This window comes from Pteronotus mesoamericanus, unplaced genomic scaffold (assembly GCF_021234165.1).
Source record: "Pteronotus mesoamericanus isolate MK-2021 breed Mesoamerican mustached bat unplaced genomic scaffold, CSHL_Meso_final scaffold_705, whole genome shotgun sequence".
NCBI lineage: Eukaryota > Metazoa > Chordata > Mammalia > Chiroptera > Mormoopidae > Pteronotus > Pteronotus mesoamericanus.
In genome coordinates this window covers 15,217,001-15,241,465 of record NW_026555326.1, presented here as the reverse complement: position 1 = coordinate 15,241,465, position 24,465 = coordinate 15,217,001, and the positions used below count along the sequence as shown (strand labels likewise).

Genomic DNA, 24,465 nt, shown 5'->3' with positions numbered 1-24,465 from the left:
AGGTTCAGCCAGCCCCCAGATAATAGGTACGGGCTGGGAAACTGCCTCCACCGAGGGGGCGTGGTGGAGTGGCGGAGGCAGGGGTGTAGGGTGGCGGAGAAGACAGGACTGGCGGTGGAACACGGCCATTCAAGCACCTAGAGACCGGTAGAGGAAAGCGGAGAAACTGAGGCACAACCCAATATGCAAGCATTCCGGGCAGGATGCATTACCACGAGACGTGCTGGGGAAGGAAAGAAGGCGAAGACACAGAAGGATTCAATGGGCATGAATGAAGGGTTAAGGGATGAATGGAGTTGAGGAAAATTCTCGTTGTCCACTGCTTCTCCGGCCCTCATGCTCCTCCCCGAAGACGACTCCGTTTCAGCAGAGGAAACAGCTTTCTCTAGTTCCCTTTCTTCCATGTAAAACAAATCTCAGAACCTTCTCGCCTCCTGGTTGATTCACGGATGCTTTGGAGGTGGGATGGAGTTGACAGTGGGTGGGAGGGGGATACGACGGGGTCCAGTTGGACTGCTCAAGGATTAAGACCCTCCCCCCTGCCCCGCACAAAGATGGCGTCTCTCGCCTCCTCTCCCTCTCCCCAAAACCCCCTCCCGCCCCCCGCCCCCTCCGTCACTTCCGCCCTGCCGTGGACACAAAGTAGCGGGCCGAGGCCCTGGGGGGAGCGGGGCTGCAACTGGGGGGCGGGAGCCCGCGGGGAGCCGAGCTGAGCGCCCCCCGCCCCAGCCCCCGGCATGGGCAGAACGGGGCCGCCGGGGCGGGCACTGAGCGCTGAGCGCTGAGGTGAGGTGAGGCGAGGCGAGGGAGGCGAGGCGAGGCGGGGCAGCCCCGGAGCGCCGGGCGGAGGGCTGAGGCAGATGCGACTGCGGACAGGAACTCGGGGCGTAGGGGCCGGCGGGGAATGTGGGAGGACTGGACAGGGAGTCGGGGGCCAGTGAGATGGTGGAGAAGAGGGTGTTGGGGGCACCTGAGGATGGGGAGCTTGGGAGGCTTTCTGTAGAACGGGAGGATGGGTACTGAGGGGCGCGTGGAGACCAGGCAAGGGGCGCAGGGGTGCCAAGGAGAAGAGGCTCATGGAGCAGAGGAGAGAGGAGAGCCGCCTGGAGAGTTGTGGGGATGAGAGGAGGAACCAGGGTCCCAGGGTTCGGGTGCCGGGAGGAGGGAGTCGGGGACTGATAGGCTTTGTCTCTGCGTGAAGAAAAGCAAGGGTGCAGGAGAGGTGGTCGGTCTGGGAGCTCAAAGCTGGGGAGTGAGTCTTGGGTTCGGTCCTTAGGTACGGAAAGTGGCCAGGGGGTGGTGGTGGAGGCAAGGGAGCTGAGGCTGTTGGATTCCACTTCCTGCTGTTTCCCGGACCTGCCCACGAGTATCCCTGCTAGAGGACTATGCCTCCTCTGAGAGAAGGGGGTCAGTCTCCGCCCGCGCCCCCGCCCCCGCCCCGCCCGGCCGCAGGGGCCACGTCTAGAAGGCTCAGGAGCCGTTTTCCTCCGTGGAGCATTGTCTTCTTCTCAGAGCTGGCTATTTTTATCCTAAATGTGGCTGCAGATGGAGCTGGGGCTGGGGCTGGGGCTGGAGCTGGGGCAGGGCGACATGGCTAATGGCCCTGGCAGCCTGTGTGAGGCTGGGAAGGAGAAGTGAGGAGAGTCCCTTTTCCCAGGGCTCCCCCCTTTCCCTTCCTAGTACAGCCCCCCAGAGGGGAAGATGGGTGGGGTCAAGCTAGCTTTCAGTCTTCCCAGGGTCGTGGAAGTAAAAGAGCTTTCCTGGGCAGAGTCATGAACTCTCTGGTAGGACTCAAACCCAGGTCTGTGGGCTGATAGTGTTTCCTGATTGCCTCCTTGAAAGCGCTGAGCTGGCTGAGGGACTTGTGATGCCCACCCATGCATCCTTTCCTTTGACTTCTCCCTCCACACCCCACCCTGCCATGACTCACACTCTAGACTGGGTGGAGACCCTGGCTGGGGGCCCTGGGGGAGGGCTTGGCATCTCTAAAATGTGGATGAGGTTTTTCTTCCTGAGCCAGGCACCTTTGGCTGCCAGGGTTGGCGAGGGTCAGGGAGGAAAGGGACTTCTGGCTTTCAGTATTGCCTGACCTGGGGTTTGGAAGGGAATCTGAGTTTGTGAAGAGGACTGGTGTGGGTGACAGGACTGTGGCCAGAGTCTGTAATTATAGAGGTTGGGCAGACAGGCAATTAGTATCTCTTGGGGCTGACAGGCTGGCGGGGTGTGCCCCGTAGGCTGGATAGAGGGGAGCTGAGGAGGAGGAGGAAGGCTTTCCACCCAGACAAAGAAAGAGGAGGTGACAAGAGGACCCAGGGCCTAGCAGTTTCCTTTGGGCCAGGCTGGGGAATAGGGGTGAGGCCCTGTGACACTGTCTCGTAAGCCAGAACTTTTACGTTTTTAGGTGAAAGGAAGGACACGGGAAGATGGAAGGAAGCAGAGGTCCATCTGACTGATGCTCCCTGAATCTGTACCCAGTGCCATACTGACTGGACTAGGTGTGGGGTGGGAGAGAGAGGGATAACCCCCCACGGGGTTGGGAAGATCCCTTTGCTAGTCCAGAAGGTAGCTGACCCAGATTTAGAGGAAGTGTTTGGGGACTGTGCGCAGGAAGAGAAGCCCGTGCTTCTAATGTGAGTTCCCCTGGAGGAGGTGATAACAGAAGCTCCAGTAATGGGGAGGGGGTGGAATTGGAGGGTTATACACTTTTTGAGTCAAAAACTATAGAAATGATCCCTGAAAGTATAGTCTTTAAACTTTTTGAGAAGGGTGGAGCCTATCCACCCTGTTTCCTGATGCTCTGCCAGGTGTTTCCTGACTGGTGTTCCCTCAACCCTACCCTTTGGTGGAAATTCTGCTTTCCAGTGAACACAGACACCACTCAGTGCCGCCAGGAGGGCACATGGGTGCATCCGTTGTCCCTGAGATGGATATCTAAGAGAGCTGTGCCCCTCCAGTCAATATCTGGCCTGCTCTCTCTGCCCCCTTCCTTTCCCTGCAGGTCTTGGTTTTTTAAGCGGTCAGTCCCCCCATGTTACCCAAGGCAGAGGCATGGGGGGATGTGGCGGGGAAGTCTCCTTTCTCAGGGACCCATCAGGGCAGTAAGAGCAGAGTGTTGGTGGGGAGTTGGTAGGCAAGGCTGGTGATGGAGGGGCAAGGTCAAAACTGGGAAAGAACCCTTAGGAGGAGTCTGAAGAAGGGAATGAAGGGTCACCTTCAGGTTCTTGACCTCATGCACATGTCATCTTCCTGCAGGGTCTCCCATGGGATTGCTGGGACCTTGGTGGGTGAGATGGCATTGTGTGCAAAAAAGCGCCCCCCAGGTAAGACAGGCAGGAATTGAGGGGCGGGGACATGTTGCCGGGACTACCATGGGTGGGTGTTACGGCTCAGAGAGCAAAGAGGAGAGGGACAACTGGTAAGGACATTGAAGGAGGGCAGGTTGGGAGTCCTACCCATGCTGGCAGGAACCTAGGAAACCGAACTCTTTCCCTTAATCCCTGAGCTGGATTCTCTGGGAGGGTGCTGAGTACCTGCCCCTCATTCCTAAACACATAGACTGTTGTCTTTGGGCACCTGGACCTCCTATTCTCTGGCCTGTAGAGCCTGGGGAGCTGTGTTTCCATCTACTCCCCTTCATCCTCACACCTCCTGGTCTCCCTCCTTCCTCGGCTCCTTTTTCCATCCGCCCGGGTCCTTCTCGTTTTCCTGTGGGCGGGGTGGGGGTGGGACGACAGCGGTTGCCCCCGACAACGTCGTCCCCTCGCCCGCATTGGCCGGGCGGGGAGGCGGGGCTGGGTGAGAGCTTTCGCCTACGCGGCGCTGGCAGGCCGCAGCCCTGCAGCGGGAGCGGGTGGGGGCGGAGCCCGGGCGCGCGCCGGCTCGGGACCACTCGGCTCACGGTGTCCGCTGGGCCCCGCAGTTGAGCGCGTGGCGTCCCCGGGTGAGGGAGGCTGAGAGAATGGCCGGGGCGGCAGGTAGGGCGCGCGCCCGACGGCCCAGGCTCCCCTCTGAGTGGCCGCAGCTCCAGCGCCTTACCGGGGGGCCGCCCCATCGGCGCCGCTGAGCCCAAGGACCGACCGACAAACAGGCCGCCCTCCCCCGCTCAAACCGGGATCATGACGGTCCCCAAAGAGATGCCAGAAAAGTGGGCCCGGACCGGGGCGCCCCCCTCCTGGAGCCGAAAGAAGCCCTCTTGGGGGACAGGTAACGGGAGGCAGCGACTGGCAGTTCTCCCGGGCCCATAATTTCTCCTCTCCCAATTCTCACATTCGCTTGTCCTCAGCTTCCCCCAACCTTCCCCCTCCCTCTCCTTTCCAGACCTATAATGGTCTGGCCCCTAACTCTCTCTCCCTTTGCATGGTATTTGGTGACTTTGGAGAGGTCTCAGTGAGGGTCCCTTCTGGGGAAATTTCTGGGAGTAAAGTGACGATACCGGGTGGGAGGGTGGAAGCACACTGGGTAGGCAGGGGATGCTGTGGTCTGAGGTCTTGTTACGGCAGTGTGCTCTGCAGGGGTCTCGGCAGGGGATGAAGGAAAGGGTCTGGAGTGTTGCTTTTGGCTTCTGGATAGGGTTAAGGCATTATGTTTACTGTCTAACCAGGGTGCCCCCTTTTTCAGCCTGTGGTAATCGTGACCCTGGGAGATGGGCTGGAGAACCCTTCATAAGACACCCTATGTTATGTATCTGAACTTGGTGCCTGCAGTCCCAGATCTGCGGAGGTTTAGGATAGGTGCAGGTCATTTTTCACTCAGTTCGGGACAGATGTGCTATTTAGGGGAAATGTGGGCAGATGGCAGAAGAAAGGGTACGGTTACAGAGCAATTGTTTCAAGTACATCTCATTCCCCTCTCCTTTATGTCTGTCTGAGTCTGCATGACCCATATCCCTGACCCCCCTTCTACTTGAAGATGAGCTTTAAAATAAGGTGATGTCATTGTAGGCCAGTCAGAAGCTGCTGCTGGTGACATGTGACGAGCAGAGGCTCCTTTAGGGGGGACTGCACGTGGAGCTGGGATACTGCCGCAGAGCAGTTCCAGGGCACTATGACCCCCTGTCTTGGCACCCACCCACCCCCAGGTTAGAGGAGGACAGTACCATGGCTAGATCTGCAGGGGTTCCCGGGGGAAGGAAGCCTGTGTTTCCAGTTGGTGTTCCTCTGGGGATTCCTAAGACATTAATTAGAGGGATGGGGAGAAGAGCTGAGTGCCCCCAGTGGAAGACCTTGACTGTTCGCGAGAAAAGGAGAGGGCATCCCGTTTTGTGAATGTTATACCCGCAGAGCCCAGCAGTCTGGCTAGTGGTGAGAGGTGGACTAGAGAAAAGAATTTAGTGATACCGCAGGTGTGGCACTAATTCATTAAAACTCTGTACTGTGGAAACAACCAAGGACACTCAGTGGAAACCCCACAAAGTGGGGTGGGCCTGACAAATTGTTGGGCCAGGCCTCATTTTGCTCCTCCTGACTGCAGCATCATTCTGTTGCAGAAGAAGAAAGGAGGGCGCGGGCCAATGACCGAGAGTACAATGAGAAATTCCAATATGCGGTGAGTGGCTCTAGACCACCTGTTCAAACCCTCCTAGGGTGGGGCTGACTGGGTGAGTTCTTGAGGGAGGGGAAGGCAGCCTCCTCACCACTCTCTATCTGCTACTGTACTGAATTTTTCATGCCTTCACCTGTCATTGAAGAGGTTACATAGACCCCATGAGACTCCCTCCTCTCCTGCCCTTTTCCCCTCCTACACCTGTGGTTGCTGGCTTTTGGGGGCTGAGGTTTGGGGGAATATAGATGGAGGAGGCAGCCTCAATCTGGTTCTGGATTGGGGTTGGAGGCTGTCTCATCGTCTTCTCTCCCACTGCCATAGAGTAACTGCATCAAGACCTCCAAGTACAATATTCTCACCTTCCTGCCTGTCAACCTCTTTGAGCAGTTCCAGGAAGTTGCCAATACCTACTTCCTGTTCCTTCTCATTCTGCAGGTGAGTGACCCATGGCAGGCCCTTTGCAACTCACAAACCCAAATACAGTCAAGGAAAAGAAAGGTCGAGGGGAAGAAAGGGCTTAGAATGGCATGACTTCTCTTTCTTCTTTTCAGTTGATCCCACAGATCTCTTCCCTGTCGTGGTTCACCACCATCGTGCCTTTGGTTCTTGTCCTCACCATCACAGCTGTTAAAGATGCCACTGATGACTATGTGAGTTGTTTTCATTGCCATCTCTTACCTGGTCCAGCTGGATTCATGATATCTTGGCCGAGAGTAGGGAGGGGGAGGCAGAGAGCAAGTAGATCTGTGAACAGGTATGTACAGGAGGTACCCAGCATGCTCTGCATTCCAGTAACCATCTAAATCCCTGGGAGCAGGAAAAGGTATCTTACCTTTCTTAGTTTCTTTCTTTTCAGTTCCGCCACAAGAGTGATAACCAGGTGAATAACCGTCAGTCTCAGGTGCTGATCAATGGAATGTGAGTGCCTGTTGGAGACTGAGGGCCTTGGGAGGAAAGGGGTTTCCTGGGAACTTCTCTGGACACTCACAGCCTCCTCTCTGCTCCTCATTGCCTCAGCCTCCAGCAGGAGCAATGGATGAATGTCTGTGTTGGTGATATCATCAAGCTAGAAAATAATCAATTTGTGGCGGTAAGGGAACAGGTGCTCCTCCAGGCCTGCAGTGCGCTTTCTTTTCTTTGGCAGAAAGGATGAGTCTCTTCTGACTTACTGCTGCCTCTTAAACACCTTTGGAAGGCAGCTTTTTAAATGGGAAGTTTCTGTGTCATATTAGTGTAATTGGGAGTGGTTCCTTTCTGGCCATTCACATATTTGGGACTAAGCAAGGCAAGAATGCTTGGTGGAAGGAGGGATCATCAAAGAGTCCATTGATGGGTGTGGAGGATTGGGTCTTTGGGCTCCTCATTAGGTTTTCTTCGTAGGCGGATCTCCTCCTCCTTTCCAGCAGTGAGCCTCATGGGCTGTGTTACATAGAGACAGCAGAACTCGATGGGTGAGTTCCATGCTCAGTGTCACACTTCTCGTTCTGCCTCCTTAGGGGTAAAAAGTTTGTTTTTGAAAGAGGTTCCCAGGTCTGGGGTGTGTTCCTTTTGGAAAACTTTGAGTAAGCAAGACTTCGGATGTGTAGAAGTATTACCCACCCAGTAATGCATGGGGCAGGATGTCCCATGGTCTGGTGCTCCTGGGTGGAATCTAAAGGAGGGGAAGGGAGCCAGGACTCAGGGACACTCTCCTTCCAGAGAGACCAACATGAAAGTGCGTCAGGCAATTCCAGTCACCTCGGAATTGGGAGACATCAGTAAACTTGCAAAGTTTGATGGTGAGTAATTTTGGAGAAGGATCTTTCAGGAGGAGGAGGTAGTTGGGTTTTGGGGTTTAAATTGTATTTTCTCCTTTTGGCTTTCTGCTGTGATTGTACACCTCTCTTTTGGTGGGGGGTGAGGGGAGGGTGGTGTCAGGAATGCCAGGTGGCTACCACTTATTTTTGAATTGATGGCCATTTCAAGAGAACTTTACAGGTGATAACTCCCTCCTTGCTGTGCATATTGAGAGAATTTCAGCTTATTCTTATTTCCTATTCAGCTTAGAATAGTGATACATGCTCCTTTTAGTAAGGTGAACTGTGCAGCGTGTACAGGAAAAAGCTCTTCTGTCCTCTAGTTCTACCCTTCTTACTGTAGCCAGGTTAACTGTCAGTTGAGTGTGTTTTCATCCATACTTTTTTATATGTTTATACAAACATTTGAACATAAAGCAGTGGAATCATGCCGTACCAAATTCTCTGCACCTGTCTTTCTTTACCATTTAATTCATCATTATTATATTATCATATCACCATATAAGGAAATTGACCCATTCTTTTTAATAGCTGCATATTGTTTGATGAATCATAATTCAACTATTCCCTGACTTTGCAGTTGTTTCCAGTCTTTTGCTATTCAAATAATCTTAAATAAAAATTTTGATATGTTATTATTTCTGTACAATGGAGTCCCCAAAATGGGATTACTGGGCCCAAGGGTATGTGTTCTCTCTCTTTTTTAAAAATAGTTTTAAAAGATTTTATTTATTTTTAGAAAGGGGAAAGGAGGGAGAAAGAGAGGGAGAGAAACATCAGTGTGTGGTTGCCTCTTGAGTGCCCCCTACTGGGAGGCCTGGCCCGCAACCCAGGTATGTGCCCTGACTGGGAACTCAAACCAGCGACCCTTTGGTTCTCAGGCTGGCGCTCAATCCACTGAGCCAGGGCGGTGTACTCTTAATATTCATATTGCCTCAATCCTTTCCCATCAGCTCACAGTCCCACTAGCAGTGTTTGGATGGGCCCTTGTCCTAACACCCTCTACCTCAGCTCTTTTTTTATTTTGTTGCCTCATAGTCAAGCTATAGACTGCACCTTGAGCAATGACACTCTTGTTTTCCATTCAGGTGAAGTGATCTGCGAACCTCCTAACAACAAGCTGGACAAATTCAGTGGAACGCTCTACTGGAAGGAGAACAAGTTCCCCCTGAGCAACCAGAACATGCTGCTGCGGGGCTGTGTGCTGCGAAACACCGAGTGGTGCTTCGGGCTGGTCATCTTTGCAGGTGAGCCTCCTAGGATCCAAAGAGAGAAGGGTAGGAGTTGGTTCCTCATCCCTTCCTCAGGGACATGGGTGGAGGCTGAGTGGACTGGTGCCATGTGTAAGGTAAAACCCCTCCAGCCCTGAATATAAGCCTCCTGTCCAGCCTGATGTCCTGTAGTCTAGGGACTGGGGTAGAAGCCCAGAAGCGGTTCCCTTATTTGGCTTTCCTGGCCCTTCCCATTCCTTTGAAGGTCCTGACACTAAGCTGATGCAGAACAGCGGCAGGACAAAATTCAAGAGAACAAGTATTGATCGCCTAATGAATACACTGGTGCTCTGGGTAAGGTTTCCCACATATGGTTCCTTGCCCTGCCCTTCTGGTTCTTTCTGAGTAGTTCCCTTGCTCACATCTCCTCCCTGATCAGTAGCTAAGCAGGTTTTGGCTTTAAAGCCACTGGCAGGTTAGCCACTCAAAGGCAGTGTTTATTTCAGGCTCATTTTAGACTTGAAAGATATTTAAAAAAAAACCTTTGGAACATGTGAATCAACAGCTTAAAGCTAAAACAAGTCTTCCCTTCTCTGGATTCCAGTTATGATGATGACTTTCTGTTTGCTGTAGCATGTGACCTTCTGTTTGCTTTTGCCTGGGACAAGGAGGCCTTCATGGGGATGGAGAAGGAATCAAAAGAAAAATTTCCATTTGGAGGATGGAGAATGGGGTCTAACGGGGTCTTTCTCCCCAACTTCTAACAGTGAAGGATCCCAAAGGAAAAGTTTCTGTTTTAGTTTTTGGCGATTCCTGAATCCTTCTCTTGTTTGGCTAGAAATTTGAGCTCCTTGTCGGATTCTTCTCCCCTCCCCTCTTGCGCCCCCACTGCCTGCTGCCTGCCCTCCACATGCCAGCTTGGGAAAGGCTGGTAAGACAGTTTCTGCCCTGGCCTTAAAGTTCTCATAGAAACCCAGCCTGGGGGAGAGTGGTAGCATTGCCCCCTGGGGCACCAGGATGGTTCCTGTTTTGTTCCAAAGCATCAAGAGCTCAGCCAGTGCCCTGGCCAGGTAGCTCGGTTGGTGTGAATGTTGTCCTGGTATGCCAAGATTGCAGGTTCCATCCCCAGTCAGGGCACATAAAGAAACAACCAATGAATGCATAAATAAATGGAACAACAAACTGATGTTTCTCTCTCCACCTCTCTCTTCCTCTCTTTCTCTCAAATCAATAAAAATAAAGAACGGAGGCAGCTTGGCAAATAGATGTCTGAAATCAGACAGTGGTCTCAATTTTTTTCTTTTAACCTGCAAAATTTTCTTAGGATTCTTCTTCAAGGACTCTTAAGCTTTATAAGATTTTTGGCTATCAAGAAATCCACATTTATGAAAATACATTTTTTTTCCTGGTTTTAAAAAAATGGGTGGCAATCTGTATGAGATAATGAACATGTCAGAAATTTGGTGGTGGTGTGTTTTTGACTTATGGAGCCTTAGTTCAGGTAAATGGATGATGTCCAGTAAGCTTTTTTTGTATGTCGAAAGCAGCTTGCCTCCACTTTTACCATCTTGGAGGCCTCCTAAGGGTTCTAGGATGTCAGATGGGGAGCTGCACAACTATTTCAGCTTCCCCATAACACAGATGGGAAAAATGTTCAGAGAGAAGGCCATATGATGGTCAGTGGCAGAATAAAACCTGTCACCAGGTCTAGGCTTTTCCCACTAGAGCGTGCTGCCATTTTAAAGATACCTGGGCCCTTTTTTTTTTTTCTTTTTAAATATTTATCCAAGGACATGCTTATTGATTTTAGAGAGGGAGAAAGGGAGAAGAACATCAATGTGAGAGAGTAACATCGACTGGTTGCCTTTTATACTCACCCTGACCAGAGACCAAACCCACAATCCAGTCATGTGCCCTGACTGAGAATCGAACTCATGAGCCTTTGGTTTGTGGGATGATGCCCAACCAACTGAGCCACACAGGCTGGGGTGATGCCTGAGCTTTTGAGGGTTCAGGTATAAGTGATGTCCTTTAGGGATGCACTTGGATCTGGGGGCTTCCTAAGTGGCAACCTCACCTTTGCTTCTTGTTCATCCCTAGATTTTTGGATTTCTGGTCTGCATGGGGGTGATCCTGGCTATTGGCAATGCCATTTGGGAGCACGAGGTCGGGATGCGCTTCCAGGTCTACCTGCCCTGGGATGAGGCGGTGGACAGTGCCTTTTTCTCTGGCTTCCTCTCCTTCTGGTCCTACATCATCATCCTCAACACCGTTGTGCCCATATCACTGTATGTCAGGTATGTGCTTTCTATGCCTGGTCTGTCTCCAGGGAGCTTGGGTGGTCCCTTGGTAAACTTCTCTTGTCTATGAAGCTGAAATCCTTGAGAAGGAACGTGACAGCCTCTTCTTCCTGTGCTGTGAGCATTTTTTGTTATCTGTTTATCTCTGTGTGCAGAGCTAACTTCAAACTTCACCACAGTTTCCTGGCACTTTGGACTGTGTAGAATGAAAACCATATTGATTTATTTGGCACATGTTTTCTGCATGCTGACTTTGTGCAAAGAAGCATGTTAGGTGTGTGGCACATACAAAGATGTATTAGCAATGGTTCTCCTTCCCTCTAGGCACTTCAGTCTAGTGGAGGAACATTATAAAATAAAACGGAAGCAAGTGTTGTAGAAGTCATTCTACCTACAGTCGTATATGTATAGCAAGGGGACACAGAGATGTGGAACATGGCGTCTGCCTTCAAGAGTAGCAGACTGGTGGAGGAAGGGTGATACAAACAGTGTAAGACACTGAGACACCATGGGAGTGGCAGAGAGTGCCGTGAGAGATGGAAGAGCATTGCTCCCCGTGCAGTTAATCAGGGAAGACATCTCTGAAGAGGTGGCTGTTGAACTAAGCTTTGAGTGGTGGCTGGGATGGGTGAAAGTATAGCCTTGGGAAGAAGGCTAGAAACACAGGCTCAGAAATGGGAACCTAGGAATGGTCACACAACAGTTTGGCTGTGGGACAAAGAGCTGGAAACGTAAGTTTGACCCTGATTGTGGAAGGTATTGAATCTTTGCCTCTGGCCTTTGCACCTAGTAAACCATTAAATGATTCTTTAATAAGAAAATCTAAAGAATACTTTAGAAACTGTTGGCAGGCAGTGGTGTGTAGGAATAGGATCAAGGGGACACCTGGGATGCTTGAGGTAAAGAGATGTTAACAGGCCTGGAGAATGAACAGGAAGAGGGGGATGCAAGAGGTGGAAGGAAGAGCGGCCAAAGAGAAGAATTTTCTTCTGTACTTAGTGTCTTGCACTTGAGATAAGTGAAACTGCAACATTTTTAAGGAAATGCTTTATGAATTCTGAGAACTCTTTCCTTATGCCATTTTTTGTTGATACAGATTCCCCAGTGAGTCCTCAGATCTCCCCATTAGCCCCCAAATCCTAGTGTTGATGGCATTGATAGGATATCAATGAGTTCCTGTGCTGAGGGCTTTTCTAGAACATTAAGAGGAGGCTCAGAGGTTTATGGTCTGGTCCTGCCTTCTTATTAGTCAGGTGACCTCAGGTAAACCCACAGTCACTTGAGGCCTCAGTTTTCTTGTGTAAAATGGGAATAATAATACCTGGTCCACCTTCTTCATGGGGACATCTTGGTATAAGATACTAAATTGGAAAATAACTTAAAAATTAAATTACCCTACAAATATTGGGTGGCAACATGTCCATCATCATGGTAACTCTCATTCTTCAGCACTATTTAAATGTTTTTTTGCTTCTAGACTAATTATTTTCCCTTTCTTTGGGCTTTGCTATCTGTGTTTTGTATCCAGGCCTAAGAAAATTTGCTTTCTATGTCTCATCAAATTGATAGTGTATGTGTTTTGGGGAGGGTGGGGGTGGGTAGTGTAGTGGTGCTTGATCAGCTGGGTAGGAAGAAGGCCATGAGGATATTTCCAGCCAGCTCATTTTTTTTGTCTGGGTAACTGGATCCTGATAGCAGCCTCAGGTCAGAAGCAGGGTTCCAGATGTGGCCCCATTGTTTGGCTATACTGGACCTAAACACAGGGCTCTTTCTGAAACATTGATAGTCCACATTCCAAAAGAAACGCCTAGCAAAGAGGACAGTGTGAACAGACGTTGGGATGTTGAAAGCACCATGCCATTGTGAACTGGTATTATTTCCCAGATTTTTGAGGCTCCACTCCTTTCCTGAGTTGGCTTCTCAGTTGGTCTCATGTTCTTTCTGAAAGCCACAGGCCAGGGAGTTGGGGTTGCAGAGCCCTGAGCCAGGTGGAAGGAATGCATCAGCCGTGTTTGGGCGGTGAGGAGTGGGCTTAGAGCCTTCTTGGTTTCCTTTCCCCACTGTGGCCCCTTTTGAGGTGGCACCTGTGTTGCTGTGGCATGCGCAGCACCCTCATTATTGTTCTCTCTTTTTTCTCTCCCTTCCTTTTTGCCCTATCTCTTGTTTTCTCTGCATGGTTTCTGTATTATTAGTCCTGAGGTAAGAACTGGTTGAGTGCCTTGTCTCAAGTCCCTCTTCCTCTTCTACCTGTACTGTCTGCCCCCGCCTGCCCAGATCCTTTGCACCTTTTTATCTGGAGAGCACCAGAGGGTCGGGGTTGGGAGTATCTCTGTTGGCTCCGTGTGGCTGGCTTCACCTTCAGGCTCTCCTTGCCCTGCCCCACCCAGGTTCCCATGCCCAGGTGTCACTCTGTTACCATTTCTCCCCAGCTGGAGCACCTGCAGCAAAGGCCCGAGTGGGTGGGGCGCCTCCTTTCCTTCCTGCCAAGTCTTACGTCCTTTCCCTTGTGCAGTGTGGAGGTCATTCGCCTGGGCCACAGCTACTTCATCAACTGGGACAAGAAAATGTTCTGCATGAAGAAGCGGACACCTGCAGAGGCCCGCACCACCACCCTGAACGAGGAGCTGGGCCAGGTGGAGTATATCTTCTCCGACAAGACAGGCACCCTTACCCAGAACATCATGGTCTTCAGCAAGTGCTCCATCAATGGCCGCAGCTATGGTAGGTGGTGCCACTGGGGATGGGGGCTCGCATCTTGCCTGGAAGGAGAGCGGTCCTGGGGCTCCCACAGTGGTCTTGAAGTTTAGGTTTTTACTTCTTTCCTACTGGTGTCTGTGGTGCCCTGAAAGGGTCTGCCCTGTGTCCCATGTCAGGAAGCAGACACTGGCAGTGCTTCCCTCTCCTCTGCTGACGCTCTCACCCCTTCTCAGCTCTAGGTAGTAGGGGAACTCCTTGGCTGTTTGAAGTGAAGCCCAGGACACTGGCCTCTGGGCGTCCTGGCCAGGTTGGATCTTGGCTGCCCCAGTGGAGTGCTAGACTCACCTTGTGTTGCTGTTCAGGGGCTTTGTGAGTCTCTGGAATGTGACCATGGTCTTTCTAGTGTGGCCCGGAGACAGGGGCCTTGTGGCTGAGCTACTGGGATGCTACTGAGATGGCTTGGGGCAGGGTGTGTGGGGTCTGACTTTTATGCAGAGGGAGCCCTTTTTATAACTGCTTTCTATACTAACCCAGGTCTTATGGCCAGTGTGTGAGGCCTTGTCTGTTGTGTAGGCCTAAAGGGGGAGAGGCACCTGTGAGGCCCGGGAGTCCCTGGGGAGGGCTGTAAATAGGTGCTGTCCTAGGAGGCGAGCATGTTGGTGGAGGTCATGGGGACAGGGATGGGGAGCAGTAGGTTCTGATCCAGGGTGCCTGTTGCAGCCTGTCCCTTTAGTCAACTGTGAATCTATGTGACATTTGCTCAATGATTAGGGTTGTAGGTTTTAGGTGCTTGAGGGGGTTCTGTGCTAGAGGTTTCTCCCCTTGCTCTGAAAGTATCTAGCTCTGATGTTGCTTCTCCTCTGTCCTGGCTGTGTATAGGTGACATGTTCGATGTCCTGGAACACAAAGCTGAGTTGGGAAAGGTAAGGTCCAGCCTCAACAGTCATTCTGTATGCCAATTATGCATATGGTACCTGTCCCGGCCAGGTGGCTCAGTTGGTTGAATGTCATCCCGTACACCAAAAAGTTGGGGGTTTGATTCCTGGTCAGGTCGCATACCTGGGTTGTGAATTCAGTCCTTGGTCGCGGAGTATATAGGAGGTAATCAGTCGATGTTTCTCTCTCACATCAATATTTCTCCCCCCCCCCCACTTTAAATCAATAAACATACTAAAAACAAAACAGCTGTGGCTGGTGGGGCTCAGTGGATTAAGCCTCAGTGTGTGAACCGAAGGGTCGCTGGCTTGATTCCCAGTCAGGGCACATGCCTGGGTTATGGGTCTGGGTCCCCGGTTGGGGCATGTGGGAGGCAACCAGTCAATGTTTCTCTCCCTTTCTCCCTCCCTTCCCTTAACTCTAAAGGTGAATAAGTAAATTTCTTAAAAAATTAAAAATATAAAACAAAAAACCCCCAAAAAACATAGGGTACCTGACCAGTAACAGTTGGTATAGTTTGGAGTAATGTGTTTTCTGGTCGGGAGATGGCAGCTACTTAGAGAAATGGCTTTAAAAAAAAAATTTTTACTTATTTATTCTTAGAGCAAGGGGAAGGGCGAGTGAAAGGAGAGAAACGTCAGTGTGCAAGAGAAACATGGGTTGTCTCTCACATGCCTCCAGTCGGGGACCTGGCCTGCAACCTACACTTGTGCCTTGACCAGGAATTGAACTGATGACCTTTGAGTTTGTAGGATGATGCCCAACCCACTGAACCACACCAGTCAGGACAAGAAATGAGTATTTTAAGGAAGAATTGGCAGCAGTGGGAATTTTGAGGTCCACAGTGGATAGGCTCTTAAGCTCTCCTGTGAGTTGGAAAGGCAGGGAACAATAGGGTAGGAACAGCCCCCTCCCTGTGATACTGCCTGGTGACACACTCTTTCCTAATTGCCCTCTTAGCCGCCACAGAGGCCTGAACCTGTCGACTTCTCCTTCAATCCTCTGGCCGACAAGAAGTTTTTATTTTGGGACCCCACCCTCTTGGAGGCTGTCAAGATGGGGGACCCCTACATACATGAATTCTTCCGCCTCCTCTCCCTGTGTCATACTGTCATGTCAGAAGAAAAGAACGAAGGTGAGCTGCAGAGCTAGCTTGCACTCTCTCCAGCCTGACTCGTGCCTACGAGCTTGGGTACTACTCTGTACTGCGGCTGGCCTTGGGCTTCCTGGGCAGGATACATGGCCGAGAGGGTGGCTACATACACCACATGTGTCCTTCCTCCCCACCCAGGGGAGCTGTACTACAAGGCCCAGTCCCCGGATGAGGGAGCCCTGGTCACTGCAGCCAGAAACTTTGGTTTCGTATTCCGTTCTCGTACCCCCAAGACCATCACTGTCCAGGAGATGGGCACAGCCATCACCTATCAGCTGCTGGCCATCCTGGACTTCAACAATATCCGAAAGCGGATGTCAGTTATAGGTGAGGCCAGGACCAGATGCTGGAGAATTCGGGGCAGCATATAGTCCTGGAATGGGTGAGGTGTGCAGGGTGGCCCTTGTTGATATGTTGACGTTGGGGTTTATCAGCCTAAGTTTTTCTGGGACGTTTTCCCCCCTGCTTCATTCAGTGCGAAATCCAGAGGGGAAGATCCGACTGTACTGCAAAGGGGCTGACACTATCCTGCTGGACAGACTTCACCACTCCACCCAAGAGCTGCTCAACACCACCACTGACCACCTGAATGTAGGTGTGAGGAAAGGAGGGACATTAGGGTTCAGTGTTGTAGAAGGGGGAAGGGGTGACTTTTTTTTTTTTTAAATTTGTCTGAAGGAGACTGGCAGCATTACTTTTTAGTTATACTGCTAATTAACCTTCAACTATTTGTATAGCACATAAGAAATAAGACTGCTCACATGTATGAGAAAGCAGGTCAATGAAATGTGCACAGGGGTGACTTTCTTGATTCGGCCTCCAGGAATATGCAGGGGAAGGGCTGAGGACCCTGGTACTGGCCTACAAGGATCTGGATGAAGAGTACTATGAGGACTGGGCTGATAGACGACTCCAAGCCAGCCTGGCCCAGGACAGTTGGGAGGACAGGCTGGCCAGCGTGTACGAGGAAATTGAAAGTGACATGATGGTATGGGCTACAGAATGGGCCAAGGGTGAGCAAGGAAGGCCCAGGAAGTGCCTGGGATTCCTGTGCTAGGAACTCTCATGCTAGGGACCCTTGTGGTATTTTAGCTGCTGGGAGCAACGGCCATTGAGGACAAGCTTCAGCAAGGGGTGCCAGAGACCATTGCCCTCCTGACATTGGCCAACATCAAGATTTGGGTGCTAACTGGAGACAAACAAGGTGAGAGTCCAGCAGGCAGTTGCACCTGGACAGCAGCCCTGTTGGGTCCTTGCATGAGCCTGGGACGTGAGGTAGGAGAGTGTGCTGACCTTGTTCAGGGTCTGCCTGTAGCTCCTATGTTCTGTCTTCGTAGAGACGGCTGTGAACATTGGCTATTCCTGCAAGATGCTGACGGATGACATGTCAGAGGTGTTCGTTGTCACTGGCCACACTGTCCTGGAAGTGCGGGAGGAGCTCAGGTAAACAGGCCCAAGATGCTCTACTCTGTGAGCAAGGGTCAGGCAGGACTTTCTGGGCTCTGATTGGCCTTCAATCGCTCCTCCTCTCCGGGGAGACCACAGTCTCATTTCCCCTTCACAGGAAAGCCCGGGAGAAGATGATGGACCCATCCCGCACCGTAGGCAATGGCTTCACTTACCACGAGAAACCTTCTTCCAAGCTTACATCTGTCCTGGAAGCCGTCGCAGGGGAGTATGCCCTTGTCATCAATGGACACAGCCTGGTAAGTGTTGCCATCCTTAGCTTGGGCCATGTCTTTTCCAGAGAACACTTCTCTTTGTATGGCTTTTATATCTTATCTTGTTCTCATTTCCCTTGACTTCAGAGGAGCTGTGGTCTTTAAGGGGACTGGGTGGGGCCGACTCCCAGGTCTCTCCTGGGGAAGACTGGGGCTCTCGGGCTCTTTGTGTTGCAGGCCCATGCGTTAGAGGCAGACATGGAGCTGGAGTTTCTGGAAACAGCCTGTGCCTGCAAAGCAGTCATCTGCTGTCGGGTGACCCCCTTGCAGAAGGCACAAGTGGTGGAATTGGTTAAGAAGTACAAGAAGGCTGTGACACTTGCCATTGGGGATGGAGCCAATGATGTCAGCATGATCAAAAGTAAGTGTGGACTGTGTAGGTGTGTAGGCTGGGTGGGAGGGTGGAGAGAGGGACCCATGAGGTCTTGGACCAGGAGAGACTAATGGGGAAAGGGGACTATAAGTTGGTGGAATTCTGAAGTGTGTGGCCATCTTCACCCTCTTGTTTCTTCTTGTCTCTGCAGCGGCTCACATTGGTGTGGGCATCAGTGGGCAAGAAGGGATCCAGGCTGTCCTGGCCTCAGATTACTCCTTCTCCCAGTTCAAGTTCCTGCAGCGCCTCCTGCTGGTGCATGGGCGCTGGTCCTACCTGCGCATGTGCAAGTTTCTCTGCTATTTCTTCTACAAGAACTTTGCTTTTACCATGGTCCACTTCTGGTTTGGCTTCTTCTGCGGCTTCTCCGCCCAGGTAGTGAGCTCTTAGCCTACTAGCTTGCCTGTCTGTAAGTTCCTTAAGGGCAGAGATTGTATCTGTTCTGTTCGTTGCTCAGTCCCTTAGGGCCTACCTTTTGTCTGGTTCATACATTTAAAAAATGCTTATCGTAAGAGTGGAGAGGGAGTTCCAAAAATTTCTTGGGGCTCTACATATGCCACATTTCTGTTTCCCTCTGCCTGATTTGTAGTGAAGACAGACAGCCTGTTCACTCCTCTCTTGCTCCCCATTTTCTCTCCAGACCGTCTATGACCAGTATTTCATCACACTTTATAACATCGTATATACCTCCCTCCCAGTCCTGGCTATGGGGGTCTTCGATCAGGTATGGGGAAATTTAATGATCAGGCGGGATGGGGAGAAGGACATTGCCGTGAAGGAGTCACACTGATAGTGGTGGGCACGTGACACTTGTGCCCACTGCCTGTGGTCCCTGGGAAGGTAGTTTTTCCAGTCAGGCAAGGTATGACTGGCTCTCCTCTTAGGCAGAGCTGACCTGTAACTCTGATTGCTGAGCAGACTGATTGGGGTCAGTTAGCTGGAGGCTGGATCTAGCTGTCAAAGGATTTAAAAAGGAAGAGGCAGGGACAGGGTCTGCCCAAGTCAACATGGTAGTCTCTGAGGCCTCCTGTGTGACCTGGTCCTCCCCACACAGGACGTCCCTGAGCAGCGGAGCATGGAGCACCCTAAGCTATATGAGCCAGGCCAGCTGAACCTCCTCTTCAACAAGCGGGAATTCTTCATCTGTATCGCCCAGGGCATCTACACCTCTGTTCTCATGTTCTTTATCCCCTATGGGGTGTTTGCCGAGGCCACCCGGGATGATGGAACCCAGCTGGCAGACTACCAGTCCTTTGCAGTCACTGTGGCTACTTCGCTGGTCATTGTGGTCAGCGTGCAGGTAAGAGGCAGTCTAGGCACTGCCCTCACCTGTGGAAGGAGTGAGCCTCCTGTCCCTGGGGCTGCCCTGGGCACTACTGTTGTGTTTCTGGGAAGGGGACAGGGTTTTGGGGTGATAGCTTTTCCTGCCTGAGACGACTCCTGCCTTTTGCAGATTGGGCTGGATACGGGCTATTGGACAGCCATCAACCACTTCTTCATCTGGGGCAGCGTGGCTGTTTACTTTGCCATTCTTTTTGCCATGCACAGCAATGGGCTCTTTGACATGTTTCCCAACCAGTTCCGGTTTGTGGGTGAGTCTCTGTGACTTCCTCTTGAATCCCTGAGTAGTCATGCCTTTTCTGGGACTCACAGGGTAGGTACCAGTCTGCAGTCCAGGAGCATTTATTCAGTACTCCTTATGTGCCCGGGGTTCTGTGAGGTGCTGGGGGGGAAGTTGGGTGTATCTAACCCAGATGTTGCCCTTAGAGAACTTCCATGCCCATGAACATGAAGAGCAGCCCTACTAGGCTGTACGAAGTCAGGACCCAAGGGAGGTCAAGAGCTGGCAGGTGTTACGGTCAGCAAAGCGACTGCATGAGGGGTGATCAGGGATGGTCCCACACAGGAGGCGGCTGTGAATGGAGCCAGGAGGGGGGAGTCCGACTCTAAGTTGGAGAGGGGAAAGTGTGAAAGGGCCACTTGTTTCTAGGGCAGGAGTACCTGCTGAGAAGCAGGGGAAGACAGGCCGACGGTAGGACATTTGAGGTGTCAGAATGCCAGACTGTCAGGTTTGCATCTGACTTGCCAGGAGTCTTTAGGAAAGAGTGGGGAATGACATCAAAGGATTACTTCAGAAAAATGAATCGGGCAGTGATGGCCAGTGAGGAAGCTACTATAGTGACTGAGTGTAAGCCTATTCAGAACTGGTGACAGGGTGGCCGTGGTCAGTGGCAAAGAGGACCTGGTTGGGAGGCATGAGGTGAAAGATGCATTTGCAGTTGTGGCACTTTCTTTAGGTCTTTTCATGTATTCATCCTGTGGGCATTCAGTCACCAAAGGTTCTGGATGCTGGGGATGCAGCCCTCCTGGGTTTCATATTTCAATGAGAGAGACAAACTGCAACTTCATAGATATGATGTCTGGAAGTAATAAATCCTATAAAAAATATCAAGTAGTGTCAAGAGGGATAAAAGTAGTTACCAAAACCCTGTTGAGCACGGGCCATTGACACAGAAATCTGAATAAAGGGAAGGAATGATCCAGGAAAAAGAAACAGTGATACTGAAGCCTTAGTCAGGGGCTTGTGGGAGGCTGTGTGTGTGTAGGAAATGGAAGTTGCAGGGTAGGGCTAGGGCAGTGAGGTGGGGGGGGATGAGAATTTGTCTATGTCATTTAAGCCCATATACGTCAGAGTGAGAACTTTGAATTTTAACCTAAATGTAACAGGAAGCCATTTGGAGGGCTTGGGACAGGGAAATGTCATAAACTGATTTATGTTTTTAAAGGATCACTCAGTGTTTTGTGGATAATAAAGTGTAGAAGGAGAGGGGGCTGTAGCAATAATCTAGGTGAGAACAAAGGTGGCTTGCAGTGCAGTGAAAAGTGGTGGAATTCCATAGGTATTTTGGAAATGGAGCCAACAGATTGGATGAGCAGTTTGAGAGAGAAGTCAAGGTTGACTTTCAGGGCTTTCAGTGGTAGCAACTGAATGGGGGGGCAGTGTTTCCAGCGCTGGGGAAAATGGAGCAGGTTAGGGTGGAGGAAACAAGAGTTCACTTTTGGCCTTTTGAACTTGAGATGCCTGTTCAGTGTTCAACAGAGATGTCAAGTAAGACAGTTAAAGAAATGGGTCTGAAGTTTTGGGGAGAGCGTGGAGCTGGAGTCAGATTTGGAGATTACTGTTTGGAGAGCAGGAAGCCAGGAAGACTTAGGTTGTGCGACTGGCAAAGTGGGGCTGCCAGGAATAGAAATGGGCAGCTGTCCACTCTGTGACTCACGAGGCCTCTGAGCCCTCTGCATTCACAGGTAATGCGCAGAACACCCTGGCCCAGCCCGCGGTGTGGCTGACCATCGTGCTCACCACGGTCGTCTGCATCATGCCTGTGGTCGCTTTTCGATTCCTCAAGCTGAACCTGAAGCCTGATCTCTCTGACACGGTAAGAAGCCGGGAGTGTCAGCCCTCTGGCTTAAACATGCACGTGGCTGCAGTTTTTGGGCTTCATGAGTCTTATGTGTTGGCGATGTTTCTCAGGAAAGACACCCCATGCTGCCCTGTCCTGGGTCCCTTCTCAGTGGTGGTGTCTGACAGTCACACTGATGGAGGCTCCTTCCCTGTGCTCCCACCCTCCATCTGCCAGGTCCGCTACACCCAGCTGGTGAGGAAGAAACAGAAGGCCCAGCATCGCTGCATGCGGCGGGTCGGTCGCACGGGATCCCGGCGCTCTGGCTACGCCTTCTCCCACCAGGAAGGCTTTGGGGAGCTCATTATGTCTGGCAAAAACATGCGGCTCAGCTCCCTGGCACTCTCCAGCTTTACCACCCGCTCCAGCTCCAGCTGGATTGAGAGCCTGCGCAGGAAGAAGAGTGACAGTGCCAGCAGCCCCAGTGGAGGGGCTGACAAGCCCCTCAAGGGATGAAGATGAAGGCTGGAACCAGGACGCCCCGTGCCAGCGATCAGAGCACACAGGGCAGGCCAGCCGCTGAGAGGACTGTGTCTAAGAACTGCCAGTCCTCCTCCCTTGCCTCTCCTGTCTCCCCTGGTAGACTCTGTCCTGCTGGTCCCACCAGAAATGTCTGGGGCATCCCCAGCCGGGGGGCCTCCCACTAGCTGGGAGGATGAGAGGGCAGGCCTCAAGGGCAGTGTAGGGACTGGGCCATCTGGAACCAGCCCCAGTGTGGGACCAGATGTGGAGCCAAAAACAGAAAAAAAAAAACTGTGAGAGATTGGGTCTGCCCCTGCCTTGCCTGTGAACCCACAGGGAGACTATAGTCTCTGTATTTTTTTACTCCCACTCCCCAGAGGGGCCGTAGAGCCCCCGCTCCTGAACTACACAAGAATGTACCACGCCGGGAAGCCAGAGACCTGTTGGGGCCTCTGGGCCCCGTACATCGTGTATGTCTCTCCTTGATTTGTGTTTGTGTCCAGTTTGGTTTTGTCTTTTTTATTTGGCAAGTGGAGGAGGCCTCCAAGTGATTTTTATGTTGTGGTTGGTGTCTTAACTCTCCTGGGGAAGAGGAGCCTGGCACACACAGGTGCCCCAACCTGGCTAGATATGGAGTGTGCAAGGAGGAACCACTGTGCTTGGCTGGCCCTCCCATGGCCAGTGCCCCTGAAGGACTGAGGCTGACCAGGGTGGGGGTGCCTGTCAGCCAGAGGGTGTTGGGAGAGTAGAAAGGAGGGTATGGTTCTATCTCCTTCCTCACCTTGAGAGTAAAGAGCTTCTCCCTCCCCCAACACACACACACATCAACTCCTGGATTCCATAAGTCCTGCTGGTATTGGGCTGGAGCCTGGGAAAGTGGCCCTGTCATTCTTAGTGCCAAAAGCTGGGTATGAAATTTAGTCCTAAAAAAAGGTTTTGTTTAATTTTAAATTTAGACCCGAGTCTATTAACAGAGCCCTTTTGACGTTGCTTTCTCCCTCATCTGGCATTTTCTCGCACCTATATCCGAGGGCCTGAAGTGGGCCTGAAAGGGGAAGCTGGCCTCTGCTGCTTCCTTCTCGTAAACAAGGGGCCCCACCCCGCTGGGCCCAGCATCTCGAAGGAGGTGGTGGAGTCCATGTGCTGGGTGGCGGAGGCACTGACTGCTCAGTGCCTGGCTTGGTCTGGGCAGGACTAGGCAGAGCCTCAGTGCACCTGTTTTTCCTCCCCATTGTCCACACCTAGGGACCTCTTCCCCAAGTTAGGTGTTTCCCTGGTTCATTGCTACCAAATCAGTCTTGGGAAGAATCCTTTCCTCGTCTTCGGTAGTGGCGGGGGCCCTCAGGAATGGTGGGGAGCTGGGAGACCTTGAACATTCTATTATGTGGGAGCTCCAAGGAACTGCAGGTGGGCTGCGGTGAGGCAGGGTGGGTGGGCCTCCAGTAGGGGGAGGGGAAAGCTTGACAGGGAACCCCCTTTTGGCCACACAGTTTACAAACCCAACATCATGTCTGTTTGTGTGTCTCTCAAGGTGAGAGTCTGATTTTTATACCAAAGAGGAAATGATTTTTTTCATATTTGGTTTGTCTATTATATAAATATAAATCTATATATATATATATACATACAGTTATATATATTATTTTTTTGGTTCTCTCTCGTTTTTTAGGGAGGGAGGAAAGTACCAAGTTGCATTGAGCTGTAATTAAGGAACATTCTGTATAATTTATGACACATTTCTATACTTGCAAAAATTATATCATTTTATGGATATAAGAGAAAAATGCCTTTTTATAAAATTTCAGTTTCTGAAAAGTGTGTAATTTGTTTTTTTTATTTTTTATTTTTGGGTTTTTTTGGATGTTTAATCAAGACTGGTTGTCAAAGTAAAGAGGGAAAGAAACCTAAATGGGATGGAATGGGTAGATCTGGGCTGAGTGGAGAAAACAGTCTGATGGGTGGGGTTAGGCCCCTCCGCTGCACACCTCCTGGACCCAGTTTCAGCTGGAAGATGGCCCAGTGGGTGGGGCTGAGAGGTGCACCGCAGGGACTTTGTGCTCAGCTGATGGGTGCTTAGGACCTTGAACCACAAGGTTCCCTTTTCCAAACACAAGCCAACCTCTCCTTTGTATCATATGCCAAATGGGAGGGTATGTGCGGGGGAAGTACTATGTAAATATTTTGTATATATTTTTTGCTTTTCACCCACCTTTTCCATTGGCACCAGCCTCACAGACTAACATCTTTCTGGCTTTTCATAGAAGTGGGTATCAGAGGGCCTAAGGATCACAGGTAAGACTGGGGGAATTTAATGTTAGCGAATAAGGTAAGCTCCCTTCTGGGGAAGGGAGAGTGGAGTGAGGACCTATGTCCCAGGAGAGCTCAGGACTAGGGGCTCCTGCTGATGTCCATCCACCCCCGCCCCAGCCTAGTTTCCCCCTCTGACCTAACCAGTCTTTTTGAACACAGGAATAATCCTCCTTCTAACTCCTCTTTCTCAAGACTATGGAGTTCCAAATAGATGCTAAGCTCGGATAGGAGACATCAGGACAAGTCCAGTTTTTCTTAAGGAGAAATAGTCCAGGAGAGGGACAACACAGACCCTGGGGACAAAAACCAGCCTTTTGCCTGGGTTTTCCTGGGTCTTTCAGGCAGCAAGTGATACCTAGCTACCAAGGGTACCAGTCCCCTTGTCCCCAGGACGTAGAAACAGGCCTTAACCCCTTGAGGATGATTAGGCTCCCAACGTTTTTGTCCCTGCCACCTTTCACCCCCACCAAAAGACTTGACACCCTCCTCACCCCATGACAGACC

General features: G+C 51.2%; 1 protein-coding gene, 1 non-coding gene and 1 pseudogene across 6 annotated transcripts; 1 reads left to right on the top strand and 2 right to left on the bottom strand.

The window, feature by feature from the left end:
* Nucleotides 1–724: 724 nt before the first annotated feature.
* Nucleotides 725–23,050, top strand: ATP8B2 (ATPase phospholipid transporting 8B2). Of its 5 annotated transcripts, XM_054562908.1 has the most exons (28): nt 725–786; nt 3,253–3,320; nt 5,486–5,544; nt 5,863–5,976; nt 6,093–6,191; nt 6,398–6,459; nt 6,559–6,631; nt 6,922–6,992; nt 7,240–7,319; nt 8,426–8,584; nt 8,814–8,902; nt 10,649–10,845; nt 13,361–13,569; nt 14,425–14,468; nt 15,442–15,616; nt 15,773–15,961; nt 16,110–16,225; nt 16,458–16,622; nt 16,727–16,838; nt 16,972–17,077; nt 17,199–17,340; nt 17,533–17,716; nt 17,880–18,103; nt 18,369–18,452; nt 18,783–19,028; nt 19,182–19,320; nt 21,035–21,165; nt 21,367–23,050. In XM_054562908.1, the coding sequence occupies exons 2-28, from the start codon at nt 3,290–3,292 to the stop codon at nt 21,643–21,645; spliced, it is 3,579 nt and encodes a 1,192-aa protein (XP_054418883.1). In that variant the 5' UTR covers nt 725–786; nt 3,253–3,289; the 3' UTR covers nt 21,646–23,050. The 5 variants fall into 5 exon arrangements, with proteins under 5 accessions (XP_054418883.1, XP_054418885.1, XP_054418882.1 ...); XM_054562907.1 differs by lacking the exon at nt 725–786 and having other exon boundaries at nt 3,239–3,320; XM_054562909.1 differs by lacking the exons at nt 725–786; nt 3,253–3,320 and adding an exon at nt 3,908–4,203 and having other exon boundaries at nt 18,885–19,028.
* Nucleotides 2,637–2,749, bottom strand: LOC129062498 (uncharacterized; annotated as a pseudogene).
* On the bottom strand, nt 16,301–16,428 carry LOC129062499 (small nucleolar RNA SNORA19). The gene has a single exon (XR_008528288.1). It is a non-coding gene; the product is annotated as a small nucleolar RNA SNORA19 (small nucleolar RNA).
* Nucleotides 23,051–24,465: the final 1,415 nt, after the last annotated feature.

What these genes read in the sequence shown, in the direction of transcription:
- ATP8B2 (XM_054562906.1), top strand. Translation starts at nt 4,116, where the DNA reads ATGACGGTCCCCAAAGAGATGCCAGAAAAGTGGGCCCGGACCGGGGCG. An exon ending in TGTTCCTTCTCATTCTGCAG is followed by an intron (nt 5,977 to 6,092) that starts GTGAGTGACCCA and finishes TCTTCTTTTCAG; the next exon opens with TTGATCCCACAGATCTCTTC. An exon ending in TCATTGTGGTCAGCGTGCAG is followed by an intron (nt 19,029 to 19,181) that starts GTAAGAGGCAGT and finishes TGCCTTTTGCAG; the next exon opens with ATTGGGCTGGATACGGGCTA.